We start from the raw sequence: 20,021 nt of genomic DNA, 5'->3' as shown, positions 1-20,021 counted from the left end.
ATTATCTATTAGTATTTATTATCATCTATTAGTATTTATTAATATATATTATTATCTATTAGTATTTATTAATATTTATTATCATCTATTAGTATTTATTAATATGTTTTATTATCTATTAGTATTTATTAGTATTTATTATCATCTATTAGTATTTATTAATATATATTATTATCTATTAGTATTTATTAATATTTATTATCATCTATTAGTATTTATTAATATGTATTATTATCTATGAGTATTTATTAATATTTATTAGTATTTATTAATATGTTTTAATATGTATTAGTATTTATTAATATTTGTTAGTATTTATTAATAGTTATTATTATCTATTAGTATTTATTAATATTTATTATCATCTATTAGTATTTATTAATATTTATTATCATCTATTAGTATTTATTAATATGTATTATTATCTATTAGTATTTATTAGTATTTATTATCATCTATTAATATATATTATTATCTATTAGTATTTATTAATATATATTATTATCTATTAGTATTTATTAATATTTATTATCATCTATTAGTATTTATTAATATTTATTATTATCTATTAGTATTTATTAATATTTGTTAGTATTTATTAATATTTATTATTATCTATTAGTATTTATTAATATCTATTAGTATTTATTAATATTTATTATTATCTATTAGTATTTATTATTATCTATTAGTATTTATTAGTATTTATTAATATTTATTAGTATGTATTAATATTTATTAGTATGTATTAATATTTATTATTATCTATTAGTATTTATTAATATTTATTGGTATTTATTAATATGTATTAATATTCATTAGTGTTTATTAATATTTATTAGTATTTATTAATATGTATTAATATTTATTAGTGTTTATTAATATTTATTAGTATTTATTAGTATTCATTATTATTATCTATTAGTATTTATTATTATTTATTAGTATTTATTCATATGTATTGATATTTATTAGTATATATTAATATTTATTAGTATTTATTATAATTTATTAGTATTTATTAATATTTATTAGTATTTATTAATATTTATTAGTATTTATTAATATTTATTAGTATCTAACAGGATTGGGGTAATTTATAATTCAATCAATCAATCAATCAATCTTTTATCTGTATAGCCCCAAATCATAACCAATGGTATCTCAAGACACTTTACAGTAGAGCAGTCTTAAGGACGGACTCTTCATTTTATGGATACACACATATGCATATATACGTATATACACATACATATGTATCCCACACCCAACATGAATTCATCATGGCGGCAAGGAAAACCTTCTGTTAAGCAGCAGGAACCTTGTGTTGATCCCATTCCTATGATGAACAGCCATCCACGTTATGCTGTGTTGGGTGTGTGCAGAGGAGAGGGTGGAGACAGAGCCGCTGAGACTCTGTAACTCCACACTAAGGATCCCACGGACCTGCAAGACAAAAGCCAGAAGGAGTACAGGAGCAAACACACAAGGGAAGAAGCAGACATAGAGGGAGTGTTTGAGAGAGGAATGGGACCCTCTCCGGTCCCTCTCTAACCTAAATGACCTCTCTCTTAACGCCCTCTCCAACCTCTCTCCAACCGAGCATGCCAGACCCCCCCCCCCGGCAGTCTATGCCTATTGCATCTTAACTATGAGCTATGAGCTGGTTCCTAACTAAAAGCTTTACCAAAGAGGAATGTTTTGAGCCTAACCTTAAAGGTAGAGAGGGTGTCTGCCCCCCGAACCGTGGTTGGTAGATGGTTCCAGAGAAGTGGGGCCTGATAACTGAAAGCTCTTCCTCCTATACTACTTTTAGAGACAAATGGAACAACGAGTAGTCCAGCATTTTGAGAGCGTAGTGTTCTGGGGGGATTGTATGGCACTACAAGCTCCTTGAGATAGACTGGTGCCTGTCCATTTAGGGCTTTATAAGTGAGAAGAAGAATCTTGAATTCTATTCTATATTTTATGGGAAGCCAATGCAGAGAGGCTAATACAGGAGTAATGTGATCTCTTCTCCTAGTTTTAGTCAGTACACGTGCTGCAGCATTTTGAACCAGCTGAAGTGTCTTAAGCGACTTGCTCTGGCAGCCTGCTAAAAGAGAATTACAATAATCCAGTCTAGAGGTAACAAAAGCATGGACTAGTTTTTTGGCGTCGCTCTGAGACAGGATAGATCTGATTTTAGCAATGTTACGGAGATGAAAGAAGGCAGTTCTTGAAGTTTGTTTTATGTGAGAGTTGAAGGATAAATCCTGATCAAATAGAACCCCAAGGTTTCTAACAGTTGTGCTTTGTGCCAGAGTAATGCCATCTAGGGCAGTTAGGCTAGCATAGGTTTCTCTAAGGTGTCGCGGGCCCAGTACAATGACCTCAGTCTTGTCTGAGTTGAGAAGAAGAAAATTTTGGTCCATCCAGGCCCTAATGTCCTTTAGACAGGCCTCAAGTTTAGATAGCTGATTTGTCTCACCTGGCTTCATTGATACATACAGTTGGGTTTCATCAGCATAGCAGTGAAAGTTAACAGAGTATTTTCTCATAACATTACCAAGGGGGATCATATAGATACAGAAGAGGATTGGACCTAGCACAGAGCCCTGAGGAACCCCGTAGCTTACTTTAGTGTACACAGAAGACCTATTATTCACGTGTACAAACTGGTACCTATCAGATAGGTAGGACTTAAACCAGTTTAGGGCAGTCCCTGTGATTCCAAGTAATTCCTCTAATCTCTCTAGTAGAATATAGTGATCTATAGTGTCAAAAGCTGCACTAAGATCTAATAAAACCAGCACTGAGAGTCGTCCTTCATCTGAAGCCCAGAGTAGATCATTAGTTACTTTAACTAAAGCAGTCTCTGTTCTGTGTTGAGCTCTAAAGCCTGACTGGAAGTCCTCCAACAGGCTGTTGTTTTGAAGAAATTCACAGAGCTGAGCCGCCACAACTTTCTCAAGAATCTTTGAAATAAAAGGAAGATTAGATATAGGCCTGTAGTTTGCTAAAGTGCTGGAATCAAGAGGAGGTTTTTTGAGAAGGGGTTTGATTACAGCTACTTTAAAGGACTGTGGCACGTAGCCTATTGATAGGGATATATTTATTGTCTCCAACAAAGATGGGCAGACCAGGGGAATAACTTCTTTAAACAGCTTAGTTGGGATCGGATCTGAAAGGCAGGTCGATGGTTTGGAGGATGAAATAATAGAGTTAAGTTCCTGAAGTCCTATATGTGTGAAACAGTTTAGGTTAGGCCTATTTACATTTAATGGTACAGCAGGCCCAGGTGAAGGCAGGGAGTGGCTAATTTTATCTCTAATCTTATGAATTTTATGGTTAAAAAATGTCATAAAGTCCTCACAGCTGAGGGCTAGAGGAATCATGGGCTCAATAGAGCTCTGACTTTGTGTTAGCCTGGCTACAGTGCTGAAAAGGTACCTCGGATTATTTTTATTTTCTTCAATTAGTGAGGAGTAGTATGTAGATGGACTATGTCGTAAGGCTGTCATGTATTTACTATGGCTTTCTTGCCAGAGTATTCGTGACTCCTCTGTTTTATTGGAGCGCCACATTCTCTCTAATTTACGGGTTGTTTGTTTGAGTGTGTGAGTTTCAGAGCTAAACCACGGAGCTTTCCTCTGACGTTTAATAGTTTTTTCCCTCAATGGGGCAATTGAGTCCAAGGTGGATTTTAGTAGACTAGCAGAGCTATCGACAAGCAGATCCAGTTGAGAGGGGTTATAATTAATATCATAGTTATTTATTGGATGGTGCACTGAGTTTAAGGCAGCAGGAATGGCCTCTTTAAATTTAGCCACAGCACTGTTGGATAGATTTCTACTCCTAACTATTTTATTGCACAGTGCGAGATCCTCTAGGATAATGTTAAAAGATATTAAAAAGTGATCTGATAGCAGAGGATTTTCAGGGTAGACTTTTAGTTCATTAATATCAAGGCCATATGTTAGAACAAGATCAAGAGTATGATTTAAACGATGAGTAGCTTCATTAATAGTTTGAAAAAAGCCAACTGAGTCTATTAGGGACATAAAGGCTGAGCTCAGGCTATCACTATCTTTGTCCACATGGATATTAAAATCTCCTACTATCAGTATTTTATCAGAACTGAGGACTAAGTTTGATATAAACTCAGAGAATTCTGATAGAAATTCAGAATAAGGGCCTGGAGGACGGTAAATTATCACAAATAAGACTGGCTGGAAGGTTTTTGATTTGGTATGAGATAAATTTAGAACCAGGCTTTCAAAGGAAGTGTAACTGGCCTTTGGTTTAGGATAGATTAGGAGAGAGGAATGATAAATAGCTGCTACACCACCTCCACGGCCTATGTCTCGTGGCATATGAGTATTTAAATGACTGGGAGGAGTGGCTTCATTTAAACTAACATATTCATCTTGATACAGCCATGTTTCAGTTAAACAGAATAAATCAAAGTTATTTTCTGAGATAAGGTCATTTACTAGTAGAGATTTGGATCTCAGTGATCTAATATTTAATAGAGCACATCTAATGCTTTTATGTTTTGGTGTTTCTAGATTTGAGATTTTAATTTTTTTCAGATTTTTATAATTGATAGCTCTTTTATTTGATTTTATGTTAAAATCATTGTGAAATATGGGTCGGGGGACAGACACCGTCTCTATAAAATAATATTCATCACCATCACAACAGTTGTCATGGCGATGAACACAGCTATCATAATAGCAATGGGAGGGAAACTGTCCTAAGGCAAGCGCAGAGGGGCGTGGAGGACTCCGCCTCTGTAACATGGTCTCATTCATGAGATGTCATAACAGTGACTGTGCCATGTTTTCTGATAGTAGAGATGCTCCCTCCAAAGTAGGATGGATTCCATCTCTTCCTATCAGGTTCTGTTTTCCCCAGAAGGATCTCCAATTATCAATGAAGCCCACCTCGTTTTCTGGACACCACCTCGATAGCCAGCGGTTAAATGATGACATGCTATAGGCTATACATGTCATCACTGGTCAGATTTGGTAAAGGACCAGAGAAAATTACGGAGTCCGACATTGTTTTAGCATAAGCACAAACTGATTCAATGTTCACTTTGGTTGCTTCCGACTGGCGACGTCGGGAGTCCTTAGTGCCGACATGGAGGACTATCCTATCAAACTTACGGTTACTCTTTGCCAGCAACTTTAGATTTGATTCTATGTCGCCCGCTCTGGCCCCTGGGATGCACCTCACGATGCCCGCTGACTTCGCTAGCTTCACGTTTCTCACTATGGAGTCGCCAATTATCAGAGTTTGTTCCCCGGTGAGTGTGTTGTCCTCACAGAGGGGGGAGAACCTGTTTGAGACGTGAACATGGTGGTGTCCCGAGCGGCTTTTTGACCTTCGACTATGCTTACCACGGACAGTAACCCACTCATTGCTGGCCGGGGGGGAGGCTAAGCTAGAGCTAGTGCTAGCACGGTCCGCACCGGCTAGGTCCTGCTTGCTAGCTTCGGTTTTGGTATCAGGGGTGCGGAACCGCTTCTCCAGATTGTTGATCCTCGCCTCCATATCTAACAGTACGCTACACTTTATGCAACTACCATTGTCCCTAAAGGAGGACGAGGAGTAACTAAACATCTGACACACCGGGCAGGAGAGAGAAGCCATAGGTGCTAAATTTAAGCTAAGCTAAGATAAGGACAAAAGGAAGTTTAAAGGAGATTACACTGCCTATAAGAGGCGAGATTGCTTTTTACTTAACCTTCGTACGTTTAACTGTACGGTAAAAAATTAAAACAAGTGTTTTCAAGGCTAAAATATCAATGACAACAAGTTTGATTAGAGTTAGCAGAACACAGTAGTAGAGCGCTGCAAGCAGCGGTAGAGCGTAAACAGGAAATGATCGATACGTCACCACGTCAGCACGTCACCAGCCATAATTCTAACCATGTAATTGATAATAATTACAATTATGATGTTATTATAAATGTAATTGTATTTTTTGCTGCTGTAATCATATTTACAGTAAATTGTAATTGAGTTTAGATAGTTAACTTTGCAATTGTAATTGCCATGAAATTTCTATAAACTGGTGAACCATGTTACAGTTCTATGTACAGTTCTCCACATATATAGGTAATAATTACTACAATATACTTTATATTAAGCTTTCACACATTTTACCATTTCAAAAAAATAAAATAATCTAGGGTTATACTGACACAAAAAAAGACACCCACACCAAAAATATTATAACCTATATATTAATTGATTAGGAAGCGAAACATGGTAATCAATAGAATAAAGGAAATAAATGAGATTTTTACAGCTGATTTAGAACATGTTAGCATTAGAGATGCTAACAGAACGCTAACACAAGAGGAAGGTTCACTTTTATTAAGTTATTTATTTCAGGCTCAGTAATTGTGATTAATTGTTATTGAACTTTAGTAATTGAGAAGATCATTGTAATTGACTTTCTGAGAAAAAAAATAATTATAATTGAAAAAAATGCTGGTCATTGTAATTGTACTTGAACTGTAATTGAGCATGGATAATTCAAATTGTAATTGTAACTGAAAAATATAATTGACCCCAATCCTGATATTTAGTCTTTATTTGTAGTTAGTTTTTATTAGTATTTATTATAGGTTTGTGATCTCTGAGTGCAGTGTATTATTAGTCATTGTTAGTGTGTGTGTGTGTGTGAGTGAGTGTGTGTGCGTGTGTGAGTGTGTGTGTGTGTGTGTGCATGTGCGTGTGTGTGTGTGCATGTGAGTGCATGCGCGTGTGCGTGTGTGAGAGTGTGTGTGCGTGTGTGTGTGTGCGTGTGTAAGTGAGTGTGTGTGTGTGTGTGAGTGTGAGTGTGCGTGTGTGTGTGTGTGTGTGTGAGTGTGTGTGCTTGTGTGAGTGAGTGTGCGTGTGTGTGTGTGTGAGTGTGTGTGCGTGTGTGAGTGAGTGTGTGTGCGCGTGTGAGTGTGCGTGTGTGTGTGTGTGAGTGTGTGTGCGTGTGTGTGAGTGTGTGTGCGCGTGTGAGTGTGCGTGTGTGAGTGTGTGCGTGTGTGTGTGTGAGTGTTTGTGCGTGTGTGAGTGAGTGTGCGTGTGTGTGTGTGTGTGTGTGTGTGCGTGTGTGAGTGAGTGTGAGTGTGCGTGTGTGTGTGTGTGAGTGTGTGTGCGTGTGTGAGTGAGTGTGCGTGTGAGTGCGTGTGCGCGTGTGAGTGTGTGTGCGTGTGTGTGTGTGAGTGAGTGTGCGTGTGAGTGCTTGTGCGTGTGTGAGTGTGTGTGTGTGTGTGCGTGTGTGAGTGTGTGTGTGTGTGTGTGTGAGTGAGTAGTGTGTGTGCGTGTGTGTGTGTGTGTGAGTGAGTGTGCGTGTGAGTGCGTGTGCGTGTGCGTGTGTGAGTGTGTGTGTGTGTGTGTGTGCGTGTGTGAGTGTGTGTGTGTGTGTTTGAGTGTGTGTGAGTGTGCGTGTGTGTGTGCGTGTGTGAGTGAGTGTGAGTGTGTGTGTGTGCGTGTGCGTGTGTGTGTGTGTGTGAGTGTGTGTGCGTGTGTGAGTGAGTGTGCGTGTGAGTGCTTGTGCGTGTGTGAGTGTGTGTGTGTGTGTGCGTGTGTGAGTGTGTGTGTGTGTGTGTGTGAGTGAGTAGTGTGTGTGCGTGTGTGTGTGTGTGTGAGTGAGTGTGCGTGTGAGTGCGTGTGCGTGTGCGTGTGTGAGTGTGTGTGTGTGTGTGTGTGCGTGTGTGAGTGTGTGTGTGTGTGTTTGAGTGTGTGTGAGTGTGCGTGTGTGTGTGCGTGTGTGAGTGAGTGTGAGTGTGTGTGTGTGCGTGTGCGTGTGTGTGTGTGTGTGAGTGTGTGTGCGTGTGTGAGTGTGTGTGTGTGTGTGTGTGTGCGTGTGTGAGTGTGTGTGTGTGTGTTTGTGTGTGTGTGTGTGTGTGCGTGTGTGAGTGAGTGTGTGTGAGTGTGTGTGCGTGTGTGTGTGTGTGTGTGTGTGTGTGTGTGTGTGTGTGTGTGAGAGACAGATGGACTCTGTGTGACTCGGCGCCTCCAGCTGAGTCTGAATCAATGCAAAGCAGAAGAAGAATTAATAATAATATTATTACAGGTTTTCTAATTAATAGCAGCCTCGTTGCTTTTTCTCGCTGTGATTATGAAACGTTCAGAAGTGAAGTAATAATCATCCTTAGCTTAACTTTAAATGATCTGTGATAAACTGAATATTTACCGTATAGCTGTTCATGTATGACTCCAGTTTTAAAGTCTTTACACTGGCTCCCAGTCAGCCTCAGAGGAGACTGTAAAGTTCTGCTGCTGGTTATAAATGTGTGAATGGGTTTGGTCCAGAATACATCAGTGAGATGTTAGTCAGGTATGAACCCAGCAGGTCTCTGAGATCTATGGACACAGGTCAGATAGTGGAGCCCAGAGCTCACAGTAACCATGGTGATGCTGCTTTTAGTTGTTATGCTGCAAAGAAGTGGAACAAACTTCCAGCAGAGCTGAAGTCAGCATCACATGTGAACATTTTTAAATCAAAGTTAAAGGCACTTTTTTTCTCTACTGCATATGATTGAGAGAGAGATTTATGGTCATGTTGTTGATGTAATGATGATTTTACTGATGATTTTAATTGATTTTACTGATGATTTTAAATGTTCTTATTGATTTTAAACAATTGAATGTTTTATCATGTAAAGCACATTGAGTTGCCTTGAGTATGAAATGCGCTATATAAATAAATTTGCCTTGCCTTGCCATCAGTTCATAACCCACAGCGTCACGCTGAAGAATCAAACCAACTAAGAGTGGCTCATTATTTAATTATCATAATTAATATAATTATGTATGTAATATATTAATAAATATATTCTATTTAGTATTACTTCACTATATTACTTTTTAAAATCTATTTTTTTATCATTTTTATGTTGTATTACACACGTGTACATACAAAGATAAATACACACGTCCCTACATACATAGATACATGTATGTATATAAAACTACTGTCATTTATTTCATCTTTAATCACAATAAAATGAACTGAAACTGTTATTAATCAGCTATTATGAACTAATAACAGCTGGTTAATAAATCACTGTGAACGCAGCTCAGACTGGTCTCCTCAGTTTGTTAGCTCTGTGTTAGCTCTTTGTTAGCTCTTTGTTAGCACTGTGTTAGCTCTGTGTTAGCTCTATGTTAGCTCTTTGTTAGCTCCAAGTTAGCACTGTGTTAGCGCTATGTAAGCCCTTTGTTGGCTCTGTGTTAGGTCTTTGTTAGCTCTGTGTTAGCACAGTGTTAGCTCTGTGTTAGCACAGTGTTAGCTCTGTCTTAGCTCCATGTTGGCACTGTGTTAGCACTGTGTAAGCTCTTTGTTAGCACAGTGTTTTCTCTGTGTTAGCACTGTTAGTTCTGTGTTAGCACAGTGTTAGCTGTTTGTTAGCGCTGTGTCAGCACAGTGTTAGCTCTTTGTTAGCTCTGTGTTAGCTCCGTGTTAGCACTGTGTAAGCTCTTTGTTGGCTCTGTTACCGCTGCGTTGGCTCTGCATTAGCTCTGTGTTAGCTCCGTGTTAGCACTGTGTAAGCTCTTTGTTAGCTCTGTTACCGCTGCGTTAGCTCTGTGTTAGTTCTTTGTTAGCTCTGCGTTAGCTCTGTGTTAGCACTGTGCTAGCTCTGTGTTAGCATAGTGTTAGCTCTATGTTAGCTCTGTGTTAGCACTGTTAGCTCTGTGTTAGCACAGTGTTAGCTCTGTGTCAGCACAGTGTTAGCTCTGTATTAGCGCTGTGTTAGCTCAGTATTAAGGATGTCCTGATCAGGTTTTTTTGCTTCCGAGTCCTTTGATTTTGAGAATTGGTCGATACCGAGTCCCAATCCGATAATTCTATAATACATTAAAAAGATAAAGAAGAGCAAAAAACAGATCCAAGGTGTCCCTTATTTATTTTATTTACCTTATTTTAACATTCAACCCTAAACAGAACAACTTCTGTGACGTAGCTTGATCAATCAAGCAATAAATTAAAAGAAAATCACTTTAGACATTAGTACAAGATTAAATATTAAATAAAAATGTCTAATATAAAAAGGAATAGTGCCTCATTTTAAAATACCCAACAGGCATTTTAACAAATAAGGAAATAAAAGTACCACAGTGCTGTAAAGTAAGGCCAGTAATGAGCTTTTAGGAACTGAACTCTTAATGTTTAATATCCTCGTTTAGTTTCACAGTTTAAAATGTATGTTTTTATTGATGAAAAGTATAACTTAATTTTGTTGGTATTGCAGGTTTAGAGCATGTACAGTATTGGCTCCTTATTAAATAAAGTGAGTGAGGTCTGCAGAAAGAGGTTGATTTTGATTGTTAGCACTGTGTTAGCTCTTTGTTAGCATTGTGTTAGCTCTGTGTTAGCTCTTTGAAAGCACTGTGTTAGCTCTGTGTTAACTCTTTGAAAGCACTGTATTAGCTCTGTGTTAGCTCTGTGTTAGCTCTGTGTTAGCTCTGTGTTAGCTCTTTGAAAGCACTGTGTTAGCTCTGTGTTAGCACTGTGTTAGCTCTTTGAAAGCACTGTGTTAGCTCTGTGTTAACACTGTGCTAGCTCTGTGTTAGCTCTTTGTTAGCACTGTGTTAGCTCTGTGTTAGCACTGTGTTGGCACTGTGTTAGGTCTTTGTTAGCTCTGTGTTAGCGCTGTGTGAGCTCTGTGTTAGCTCTTTGTTAGCACTGTGTTAGCTCTGTGTTAGCTCTGTGTTAGCACTGTGTTAGCTCTTTGCTTCCTCTCTGTTAGCACTGTGTTAGCACTGATAGAATGTGACGGGATTAAGTCTCGCTCTTTTTTTTGATTTTACTGTATTTCTGTTTTGGTTTTAAGTCAGTAAAACAAAACATGTACACTGTTTTTATTTATTTAGTTTAACACCAAAGAACGAAGGGTACACGGATTAAAAACCTATAAGTCGTGGTGGCAAAGTGAAACTCCCGTTGCTATTAGCATGCTAACAGCTACTCTGCTACACCCACAGAAACACAGAGTCAGTGATCAGATGATAACAGTGAGAACGCTCCAGCAATGAGTCTAATCAAATGTAGTAATGAGCACAAAAGCAACAATTTTTAAAAATCAAACAGGAACAAACAAATAAAAATAAATGAACTTCATATTTTATTAATTGACCTGGTTGTGAGGCTAACCGTGTGTGTGTGTGTGTGTGTGTGTGCGTGTGTGTGTGTGTGTGCGTGTGTGTGTGTGTGCGTGTGTGTGTGTGTGTGTGTGTGTGTGTGTGTGCGTGTGTGTGTGTGTGCGTGTGTGTGTGTGTGTGTGTCTGTGTGTGTGTGTGTGCGTGTGTGCGTGTGTGTGTGTGTGTGTCTGTGTGTGTGTGTGTGCGTGCGTGTGTGTGTGTGTGTGTGTCAGACTTGTCGGACCAGCTCCTGGAGGTGGTGGGTCTGGAAGGGGCCATGGAGATGGGTCAGATCTACACGGGTCTGAAGAGCGCCGGCCGACGCCTGGCCCAGTGCTCCTCAGTCACCATCAGGCCAGTGTTGGACTCCGATGGACAGCTAGGCTAGGCTAAGTTAAGCTAAGCTAAGCTAAGCTAACTGGACACGTTGTCTTCACCCTTACAGAACCAGTAAGTCCCTCCCCATGCAGATAGATGGAGAACCATGGATGCAGACGCCCTGCACTGTAAGTGTGTTTTAAATATAACTGAACAGAAATAAGAAAGTTCCAGAATCTCTATTATTATTATTATTATTATTATTGTTATTATTATTATAGGAATTGCCAATAAAAATGTATTCATCGTAGAATCATGAAAATTGACACAGAAGTAGACCATGACAAGACAGGTAAAAAATATTTTTATGACCACGCCAAAAAATACACAGGACGTCCAGAATCTGTAATTGAAAATTGCAAAATTGCTATTTTCGCTCACGTTGTATTTTAACGCATTTGTCCTCGGGCGTTTCACTGATGGGTTCAAAGTCACTGGAGATCATCTAGAGAAGTGGGACATCGAAATGTATTCATGGATTTTTGATAACTTTTACTGTGTTTGCAGGGCGGAGCCATAAATTTTGGCCAAAAATGACAAAATATAAAATTTTTGGAAAATGCTCCCATTTGCACATACAGACTCCCGGCCCTAAACCAGTTCAATGTGGAAAAACAGACATTGGTGCGTTAGCGCCCCCTACAGAGTGAAGACAATTTAATATGGGGCAAACGCTGTATTTTAACCAGTGTTCGGAATAACTGCGTTTAAAATAATAGCCTTATATTTTTTGTAACAGGGTAATCTAACGAATTAATTTTTATGCCGTTACAACGCCGTTATCGTTACTGAACGTTAAATACGGTGCGTTACATGTACTGATTGAATAAACTGTTATTTGAAAACACCCCTGGATTCATACACAGCTGTAGTGAGGAGGCAGGTTAAAAACACACACACACACACACACACACACACACACACACACACACACACACACACACACACACACACACACACACACACACACACACACACACACACACAGAGTTCTGTGTGTGTGTGTGAAGTTTGAACTGATGAAGTTTGTCTGCTAATGAAAAACACTCTGAGTCTCTGAGTGTTTTTGCTGCTTGTTCCTGCATCTCTTAGCTTTGATTAGCTTTGGTTAGCTCCAATCATGTCGCCGTGTGGCGGGATTTACATCACGAGAGCTCAGCGTGACCAATGGAGAGCTCTCGTGTCGACGGAGAACACGCGTCACGTGTTCAGAGCGTCTACTCCACCTGTCACAGAGCGACGCGGCTCATTATCCACAGCGACCGCTACGCTAATGTAGCTGTCCGTGCGTGACGTGTTGAGCAGACATTTACAAGTGAGGCAGCGCTACTTACTGCTAACGAGACTCTCCAAACGCCACAAAACAAAGCCATTAGCTGCTCTTAGAACACACACACACACACACACACACACACACACACACACACACACACACACACACACACACACACACACACACACACACACACACAGAATGATTGGAAATTGGAAAAATAACAACCCTCTGAAACAAGGTGTCACTAATTATAACGATCACCAGTGTAACCAATACACCTACAGTTTCTGTGGTTTTGTTAAATGCTGAGTAAGGGCAGACTGACTTTAAACAGAATCTAAGCCTTTCTAATACACATTATTATTAGTGAGGATATTATCCTTTATTATACTGTATTATTCCATCGTATTCCTTCTACTCCCACATTTTCAACTGATTCCAACAAGTTTGGGGTGAAAACGTTCAGATTCTGCTATGTATTGGTTTTTTTTAAAAATAACTTTTAAACTTTTTGATTTTTTATTTTCCCTTCCACATCAAATATTTTTAACAAATTTTACCTTCAATTTTGAACTTCAGCTGTTCAATCATTCAACTTTTAAAAAGTTCACTTTCACTTTCTTCAGTTTTTTTTCCCTAAACTTTATTTAGATTGTTTTCAGATCCTTCAGCATATTTCATAAAATTATCATTATATCATCTGCATTATTTCCCAAATGCTTCAATGGCTAGGCTAATATTAGGCTAGTGCTAATGTTAGGCTGTTGCTGATGCTAAGCTATTGCTAGGTTAATTCTAGTCCTAGGTTAATGCTTATGCTAGGATAATGCTACCTCATGCTAATACAAGACTAATGCTCGCTAATGCTTGATTAATAATAATGCTAGTCAATAATAATGCTAGTCAATGCTATTGCTAGGTTAATGACAATGCCAGTTAATGTTATTGCTAGGTTAAATCTAGTTAATGTTAATGCTAGGTTACTGTTAATGCTAGCTAATGCTAGGTTAAATGTAGCTAATGCTATCCAATGATAATGCTAGGTTAATGCTAATGCTAGGATACTGATAGCGTATGCTAATGTATTTTCTTCAGGAAATGCAAATATTCTATTTATTATTATTAACATGTTTATTATTATTATTATTATTATTATTATTATTATTATTATTATTATTAACATGTTTATTATTATTATTATTATTAACATGTTTCTGTCTTCAGATTGAGATCGTCCATAAGAACCAGGCTCCCATGCTGATGGGTCCACCTCAGAGGCGGAGCTTCTTCTCCTCCTTCATCAGACGAACACGAGCTGAGAGCAAAGACTGATGGGCTGCCCTTCCTCCCAGCGTCCTGCAGAGGGCAACCTTTGGTGTGTGCGTGTGACAGAGCTTTACGATCAGCTGCTGCTGCTGCACTCTGAAGACATCAGTGAGGAACGCCTCGAGGAATCCAACACAGGAGCTTCTACAGTGTGCTTCTCACCAGCGGTTTTCATTTGGGTCCCAAACTGCTCCCCCTGAAACACCACCTGACAGTCTGTGCAGCGTCCGTTTCATTTTCTTTCCAAACGTGTTGTGTATCTTTAAGGTAGGAGAAGGAAACTAAAGATAAATGTTTGTGTTCCACGTGTTACAGATGATAAATGTTCTTCTTCCTCTGAGAATGAAGGCCCTCTATACAGAGACCACTACATGTGTTAGCTTAGCTTAGCACGTAGCTAGCAACCAGTCCACATGTTAACTTAGCCCGCAGCTAGCAAACAGTCCACATGTTTGATTAACTTAGCACATAGCTAGCAACTAATCCACAGTTTTGATTAGCTTACCACATTGCTAGCTACTAGTCCATATGTTTGGTTAGCTTAGCACATAGCTAGCAACTAGTCCACATATTTGGTTAGCTTAGCATGCAGCTATCAACCAGTCTGCATGTTAGCTTAGCTTAGCACACAGCTAGCAACCAGTCCAGATGTTTGGTTAGCTTAGCATATAGCTAGCAACCTGTCCACATGTTTGGTTAGCTTAGCATGCAGCTAGCAACCAGTCCACATGTTTGGTTAGCTTAGCATGCAGCTAGCAACCAGTCCACATGTTTGGTTAGCTTAGCATGCAGCTAGCAACCAGTCCACATGTTTGGTTAGCTTAGCACAAAGCTAGTAACTAGTCCACATGTTTGGTTAGCTTAGCATGAAGCCACCAGTCACACGTTTTGGGTTAGCTTAGCTTGAAGCTAGTTCATTTCTTTGATTAGCTTAGCAAGTAACCAGTCCCACGTGTTTGGTTAGCTTAGCATGCACTAACAAATCATACATGTTTGGTTAGCTTAGCATGTAGCCACCAGTCCCACATGTTTGGTTATCATAGCGCGTAGCCATGCTAGCTGAGCAGGGTCAGAGGGTAAAGGGGCGGGGCTCTGTAAGATCAGCTTTTTCAAACATTGGCACAAAAACGGGATCTACAAATTAAATCAAACCTTTCTCTGAAAACAATTTAAAAAGAAACAAAGATGTCAAAAGTTCCTTCAGAATAAAAGCACAGCATTTTCTGATCCCGACCCAGGAGTTGAGAACCGCTGTTTGACGTTGAGGCTATATTTGGACGTGAGGATGTGATGTTTATTCCTTTATTTGTTGTGCAGATGTTTCTCACTGTTTTTACGTCTCCCAGCGTGAACGTGACACGCGCGTCCCGATCGCTGCGAGAAGCGTTTATTGATCGCTGATAAAAAATGCATGACGCTCTTTGTTTCCAGCTTGGTGTTCAGATGCAGCGCTGAGACAAATCTGCTGTGACACTTATGGAAATGGATGGTTTTTAAACCATATCCTGCTTTATTCTGTCAGACGGACTGCTCGCACTTTTAATGGAACCTGGAGACGAGTTTTGGGGATTTTAACGTCTGCTCGTGGACTGATGTTCCTGTCCCTCACTGCTGAGTGAGAGAACACATTCTTCTACTAAAAACACTTTGATTCAAAGAACCGTAACACAGCACTGACGACTGAAAGGTACAAATGTTGAGAAACGAATCCCTTTCAAAATAAAAACACAGGCATCGAGGTTTTTTGTCCACAAAAAACTTTCTGATGACTTGATTAGTCATTAAACACTGAAAACAGAAACATTTATTTAACTTTTCTAAACAAAGAAATTGTCCAAATTGTCTCTTCCTTTGACAAAATCACTTTGCTTCAGAGAAAGTAACACATGAGGGACTTTTGAGTGTCGAGAAACCAATCCCTTTCAAAATAAAAGCACAATGTTTGCCCTTGTTTTTATTTGCAAAAATATTTTGTATTTACTGAAAAAAAAAAAAAAATACATGTCAAAATTCATAGTACAGAAATATATATTTAGCCACTTTTTCATTTGCAAACCTAAAAATTTCAAAATAAAGCTAATAAATAATTATTTATACTCCTGATGATTTGATTCTTTGATCAAATTTGGTTTTCTTGACAAAACAAGTCTATTAAAACAAATAGATTCACAATTTCAAAATAAAAGTAACTTACATTTTTGAGAAAATGTGCAAAAATTGAAACAATTTTCATTTCATCCAAAAACTTCAAACCATAATAAAAGAAATCATTTTTTTTCATTTTTAAACTTCTGACTTGCTTGATTGCCCAGAAAAACAATAGAAACAAAAGAAAAAAGTCACCTTAACGTGAGAACTCAGTGCTTTTATTTTGGTGCTGTGGATAAGAAGTGCCTGCTGTGTGTCAGTGTGTAGTCAGTGTGTGTTTTTGTACACAATGTGGTGATTTCTCAGTCTCTGCCTGCACACGAGACAAATTATCTATGGAAATAAAAACGACCGAAAGGATCAATGGAAAAGTTTGAGTTTTATTTCACTGAGTCAGAACCTTCACCACAATGAGATCTCACCTCACCTCATCACGTACAGTATATTTGATCTATTCTAATCTAGACATATTTTACCTCGATACTGTTAGCAGAGCCACAAACTGGCCTGACCACGGAGTTCATTTACCCGTTTGATCCCACGGTGTCACAGACTGATGGTGGGTGTTCACATCATACATCTGTCCCTGATAGACAGACATAAATATAGATAATATAGATAGACATAGATATGCAAATATAGTGGGGGAAGGAGGTGTGTTGGTGTGTGACCAGACAGAAAATAAAGTAGCAGACACAGGCAGCTCTTAAAGAATAATGTGGTTCTTTTATTTCTGACTGCATCCAATCAGAGGACAGCGTTCATTTGGGTATTTTGGCTTTTTCAAAAATGCATGTCAATTTCTCAGATTTCAAACAGTTTGTCAGGATTGTCAATTTTCAGCTTCACACAACTTCACTTTCACCAAGAAGACAACAGTAGTGGACTTAACAAAAAACAACAGAAATAGGAAGATTTCCTATAATAAACAAAGCAAAGGCCAATGAAAATGTACAATTTACATTTGAAGAATAAAAATAAAATGTACATTGAAATCTGGTTGAACTCACTTAACTAGCATAGCATAGCGTAGCATAGCATAGCAGACCCAGAACAGCCAGGAACAGGACAGTGCTATCTCCCATCTGCATTAACCACAACATGCATAAAGTTTGAATAAACAATAATAAAAACCTTACACATGTACTTGATAACTGATTTGTGTTTTCTACTCACGCCAACACATAGTTAAACAGCCTCACTACGCAGGCACGCGGCAGTCTGTAGCCTCAATCTCGATCAACATCAATCTCCTTCTGCACACATTCATAGAGCAATAATCTTAGAATGTTATTTAAAGGGGACATATCATGGCTTTAAATCCTTCCTTTTTACATATAAATCATACAGTTGTGGTCTATATAAAGCAGAACTGCAATGCTTGGGTCTGAATTCCTCATTATTATAGCTCCACCCCTTTTCTACCCCTTTTCTGATGTGCTTCTAAGAGCAACTCGTTTTGGTGCTGTCTCTTTAAATGCAAATGAGACACTTCATACCCCGCCCCCTCTCCAGGTTCAACTCCACCCTGCTCGGCCATTTTTGTAGTTTGATAGAAGAGATACGGCTATGTAGCGGAGCATAAACTTTTTATTCACACGTTATTTACAAAATGTCACCAACGTTAGACTTGTCCATCCAGCCTTACATGTTCCAGCCAGAGTCTGACCCAGTGGAGTGAGATGAAAATGAAGATGATGAACCTGCAGAACCCTAACAAGTGAGCTAACACAAGCACCGAGCTAACGCTAGCGCCAAGCTAACGTCATGAAATGCATTTTAATACAGTCTTTTCAAAGACAAAAACGTCAAAATGAAATGACTAATGAAAACTTTAGACTTAAATTAAATCACGTAGGCCATATCATCAAGGATCTAAAACGAGCACACAGCGCTAACATATGAAGACGGTGCTAATGCTAATGCTAACAAAACAATGACAGGGACGTCTTATCATCACTTTTTAGCATTATTTACAGCTTACCGAAGTGCTCTGTTCATCGTCTCCAAAGATAGAAGGAATTGAACCCTCAATCAGACAAAGTCTTTCTGTAAATCCTTCTTTATACTGGTGGAGGTTGATGAAGCAGTCATCATTGAAGTGCTTCACACACACAAAAATGAAATTACCCACAGATGTGGTACATTTCTATAAAAAATAAAACTCAACCAGACACTTTGAAAAGGTTCTGATGCTGGGAGACGGTGTAATGAAGCGTGTGGGTTACTACATCCAACAACCCAACATTTTGACTTATCCTCTCGTAACTTCTGCATCCTGGAGCTTGGACTACAAAATAAAAGCCAGAAATAAAAATGGTGGATTGCTCGAAGTGTTGGACCTGGAGTTGATGTCATAATTTGGCAGTTCTGCTGCAAATACTGTGATGTAATAGTTCAAAAAACGTAATAGAGAATAGAAAAATCAAAACAGATTGAAAAATATGAGCAAAACAGAAAATAAAGATATCTACGGAGCATCTGAAGAGACTAATTTAATTTTTTCTGTACTTCTAAACACGCTAAATATACAACAAAATGCATTTAAGGGCTAAAAAAGTGGATTTAACATGATATGTCCCCTTTAAGACATTAGTTAACAATACCAAAGATCATTTTTGCACTCAGTCATCATTTTATCATTTTTATGTGTCGAACTTGTCAGCGAGGCTCTCAGCGTCTCTCAAGGCATCGCCACGGTGACGTCACGTCTGCGACCACACCTGCATACGCTTCAACAGTGACACCTACTGGCCAAACAGAGAACCGTAGCTACCTTTTATTGAAATTATAATGTTTATATTTGACCTGGCTGCATAGATAATAGATGATGAATAAACAAACATAGACATAGATATATAGATAATAGATAGGTTAGTGCTCAGACTTGAACCAAAATGCCATCTTTAATCCCACTTCTTTATCAATCAGCTCATCCTATATGTGTTTGTTCCCCATTTGACCACGCCCTCAGTCACCACACCCTCAGAGCGACTGTGAGCAATCAGGCCACGCCCTCACAGCAACTGTGAAAGACGATTGAACTGATTCAGGCTGGAGAGAGGGCCCTGCAAGACCTCCAAGTCTTAGATGAGGAAGATACGGTAAAAAATCGAGTGGTATTGCACTCGATTGAAAGTAAACTTCCCGACTCTATGTAAAAGGAGTGGCTGACATTCATGAAGGACCCTGGAAGTGAGTTCTCCTTGCAACACCACTTTGACTGTCTGCTGCAGTACCTAACAAACCAGGAAGACATCTTTGAAAGCTTGAACAATCTACAGCCCAGCTCAGCTGATAATCCTGAGAGGTCATGCGTCAGACAAGGGGAAAAGACAGTCTTCACCAAGGCCACCTTGGATGATGCTCAAAGAGGCTCCCAACCAAGCTCATGCATCGTGTGTGGTGACAACGAGCATGCAGGCAGGCTTTGCCTGTAAAACACGTGAATAATAGGTCTTCTGTGTACACTAAAGTAAGCTACGGGGTTCCTCAGGGCTCTGTGCTAGGTCCAATCCTCTTCTGTATCTATATGATCCCCCTTGGTAATGTTATGAGAAAATACTCTGTTAACTTTCACTGCTATGCTGATGATACCCAACTGTATGTATCAATGAAGCCAGGTGAGACAAATCAGCTATCTAAACTTGAGGCCTGTCTAAAGGACATTAGGGCCTGGATCTTCTTCTCAACTCAGACAAGACTGAGGTCATTGTACTGGGCCCACGACACCTTAGAGAAACCTATGCTAGCCTAA

At 38.8% G+C, this 20,021-nt stretch overlaps 1 protein-coding gene across 3 annotated transcripts in view; it reads left to right on the top strand.

Moving 5' to 3' along the window:
- Positions 1-16,610, top strand: part of dgkb (diacylglycerol kinase, beta) — a 160,819-nt gene extending 144,209 nt beyond the window's left edge. For all 3 annotated transcript variants that reach the window (XM_028442180.1, XM_028442179.1, XM_028442181.1), the window contains 3 exons: positions 11,370-11,490; positions 11,582-11,642; positions 14,015-16,610. In XM_028442180.1, coding sequence (XP_028297981.1) covers positions 11,370-11,490; positions 11,582-11,642; positions 14,015-14,122 — 290 coding nt within the window. In that variant the 3' untranslated portion in view covers positions 14,123-16,610. The remainder of the gene's footprint in view (positions 1-11,369; positions 11,491-11,581; positions 11,643-14,014) is intronic.
- Positions 16,611-20,021: the final 3,411 nt, after the last annotated feature.

The sequence above is a fragment of the Gouania willdenowi genome, unplaced genomic scaffold (assembly GCF_900634775.1).
Source record: "Gouania willdenowi unplaced genomic scaffold, fGouWil2.1 scaffold_3_arrow_ctg1, whole genome shotgun sequence".
Taxonomy (NCBI): Eukaryota; Metazoa; Chordata; class Actinopteri; order Blenniiformes; family Gobiesocidae; genus Gouania; species Gouania willdenowi.
The sequence above is the reverse complement of the archived record's forward strand: the minus strand, read 5'-3'. Positions and strand labels throughout refer to the sequence as shown.